This window comes from Bison bison, unplaced genomic scaffold (assembly GCF_000754665.1).
Source record: "Bison bison bison isolate TAMUID 2011002044 unplaced genomic scaffold, Bison_UMD1.0 scf7180017864527, whole genome shotgun sequence".
Lineage (NCBI taxonomy): Eukaryota > Metazoa > Chordata > Mammalia > Artiodactyla > Bovidae > Bison > Bison bison.
This window is the reverse complement of record NW_011495078.1, coordinates 58482-60146: the sequence shown is the minus strand read 5'-3', so window position 1 is coordinate 60146 and position 1665 is coordinate 58482. Positions and strand designations below refer to the sequence as shown.

The window sequence follows — 1665 nt, the reverse complement described above, 5'->3', positions numbered from 1 at the left end:
ATGAGAACCGTGGAATTACAGAGAGTGACCACCAGTGAATCTAGTGGGAGGTCAGAAGCAGAGAGGAATGATTTTTAGCAGACAGGGTGCAGTTGAGGAACAGCTACTGCCTGGAACGACATGGGGATGGACAAGAAATTTACTTTACCACCTCCCTTGTTCTGTTTCCACAATGTGTAAAATAGAAACATTTTTGAAAGCAGTGGCTAAATCTTATTATCAGTTAAATAGAAACTATCCAGGTCAAAACTATCAAGTGTCACAGATGCAAATAGTAGCAATTTGTTAAAAATGTGCATTATAGTCATTTAAACCTTTTACTTATAAATTATATGAAAAATAGAACACATGTGCAAAGTCATTTTGCTCATATAAAAATGGCAGAAATAAAATTAACCTATCAAAGATAATAAAAACAACACATCTGCGTGTGGCATAGTTTCAAGACAGTCAGTGTTACAAGATACATTTTAATGTTTACTAGAGACAGGAAATAACATTTTTTAAAGGCTTTCCTCAAGGCATTTTTTACCTCTTGGTTCCTCAGGCTGTAGATCATGGGATTCTACATAGGAATGACTATTGTGTAGACGACAGAGGCCACTTCGTCTGTGTCAAGGGAATGGTTTGATTTGGGCTGCAGATACATGAAGATCAGAGTCGCTTGGAATATAGTGACAGCAGTCAGATGAGAACCACAGGATGAGAATGCTTTGTGCCTCCCTTCTGCAGATTGGATTCTCAGGATGGCAGCCACAATGTATAGGGAAGAAATAAGGACCGTGGTCAAAGGGCTGATTATGTTGAATCCAGCAAAGATAAAAATCAAGATCTCTTTGAGGCTGGTGTCTGAGCAGGCAAGGGCCATCAAAGGGACATCATCACAATAGAAGTGATTAATAACATTGGGGCCATAGTAGATCAGTCGAAAAGTAACAACTGTGTGGAGGAAAGCAACAGAAAAGCTGTATCAGTAAGGGCCTGCTACCAGTTGCATGCACACCTTTTGAGACATGATCACCATGTAGAGAAGAGGATCGCAGATGGCCACATAGCGGTCATAAGCCATTACTGCAAGAAGGAACGTCTCCAAAATCAAGAAGTTCAGGAAAAAGCCCAGCTGTGCGCACATGCATAGAGAGATATGGACCTGTGCTTGCTCAGGAGGGTCTCCGGGAACTTTGGGGCTATTGATGAGGAGTAACAGAAGTCTACAAAGGCCAGATTACTGAGAAAAAAGTACATGGGTGTGTGAAGGTGAGGATCCAACCGGATTAAGGAAACGATGCCAACGTTTCCCACCAGAGTTAGAGAATATACCACTAAAATGAGAAGAAAGAGAAGGATTTCACTCTCTCTCTGGACTGAAAAACCCAAAAGAATGAGTTCTATCACCTGGTAATATTCTCTTCAGTCATTTGTTCTAGTCTCTGAACTGCTGAAAAGAGACAAGTTAAAGACAAATAAGTTATCAGGAGTAAGGAATTGTCATCAGATGCCAAAACGTGTGTGTTTTAACTTGAGAAAGTATTGCTCATTGAAGCAGAATAAGTTGCTCAGTCGTGTGCGACCCTTTGCGACCCCATGGACTGTAGCCTACCAGGCTCATCCATCCATGGAATTTTCCAGGCAAGAGTACTGGAGTGGGGTGCCATTTCCTTCTCC

The 1665-nt window shown here is 41.4% G+C and overlaps 1 protein-coding gene across 1 annotated transcript in view; it reads right to left on the bottom strand.

Annotated features, from left to right (window-relative positions):
• Positions 1-970: 970 nt before the first annotated feature.
• LOC104982192 (multidrug resistance-associated protein 4-like) overlaps positions 971-1665 on the bottom strand; it is a 33075-nt gene continuing 32380 nt past the window's right edge. The window contains exons 6-7 of the mRNA XM_010831530.1: positions 1131-1322; positions 971-1071 (exon numbers count right to left, since the gene is read on the bottom strand). Of these exons, the coding sequence (XP_010829832.1) occupies positions 971-1071; positions 1131-1322 (293 nt within the window). The remainder of the gene's footprint in view (positions 1072-1130; positions 1323-1665) is intronic.